The sequence below is a fragment of the Penaeus monodon genome, chromosome 21 (assembly GCF_015228065.2).
Source record: "Penaeus monodon isolate SGIC_2016 chromosome 21, NSTDA_Pmon_1, whole genome shotgun sequence".
NCBI classification, from domain to species: Eukaryota; Metazoa; Arthropoda; class Malacostraca; order Decapoda; family Penaeidae; genus Penaeus; species Penaeus monodon.
In genome coordinates, this window is record NC_051406.1 from 30,589,373 (window position 1) to 30,589,852 (window position 480).

The 480-nt window shown below is 49.6% G+C and overlaps 1 protein-coding gene across 1 annotated transcript in view; it reads left to right on the forward strand.

Annotated features, from left to right (window-relative positions):
• Positions 1-152: 152 nt before the first annotated feature.
• LOC119586729 (kelch-like protein 17) overlaps positions 153-480 on the forward strand; it is a gene marked incomplete at its 5' end in the record, with an annotated part of 43,007 nt that continues 42,679 nt past the window's right edge. Inside the window, 1 exon segment of the mRNA XM_037935457.1 lies at positions 153-274. Within this exon segment, the coding sequence (XP_037791385.1) occupies positions 153-274 (122 nt within the window).

Below are 480 nucleotides of genomic sequence, written 5' to 3' on the forward strand. Positions count from 1 at the left end.
TGTATGGCCAGACATAAAATCAGCACAGAAGAAAGAAAGGTCAGTCCGGGGTGACAGACACGAAAGCTGTCCACAAAGAGTGAATGACCACGAATATTGTACATATACCTGTCCAAAAGATGTCCCTTCAAGCCAGCCTCTCTCTCCCAAAGGCGACCTGGTCGAGAAGACGCAGGAGAAGGTGACACTGCAGGAGCTCGACTCAACCGCGCTCGAGCTCCTCGTCGAGTACTCCTACACGGGCGAGATCGTCATCACTGAAGACAACGTGCAGGTGAGGATCGGGGATTTCTCTTTCTCCCTCTAGTCTTGTTTAGAGTTTTGTGTTTTTGTTTTGCAACTGAAGGAGAGAGAGGAAGGGAGGGGCTGGGGAGAGACCGAGAGCGAAGGGCAAGGTTGATCAGAGGGGAAGGGAAGTTAGTTGAAAATTTGAAAAAGATGTAAGAGAGGAAGGACTGCAAGCTTTAAGGATTCTCTGAG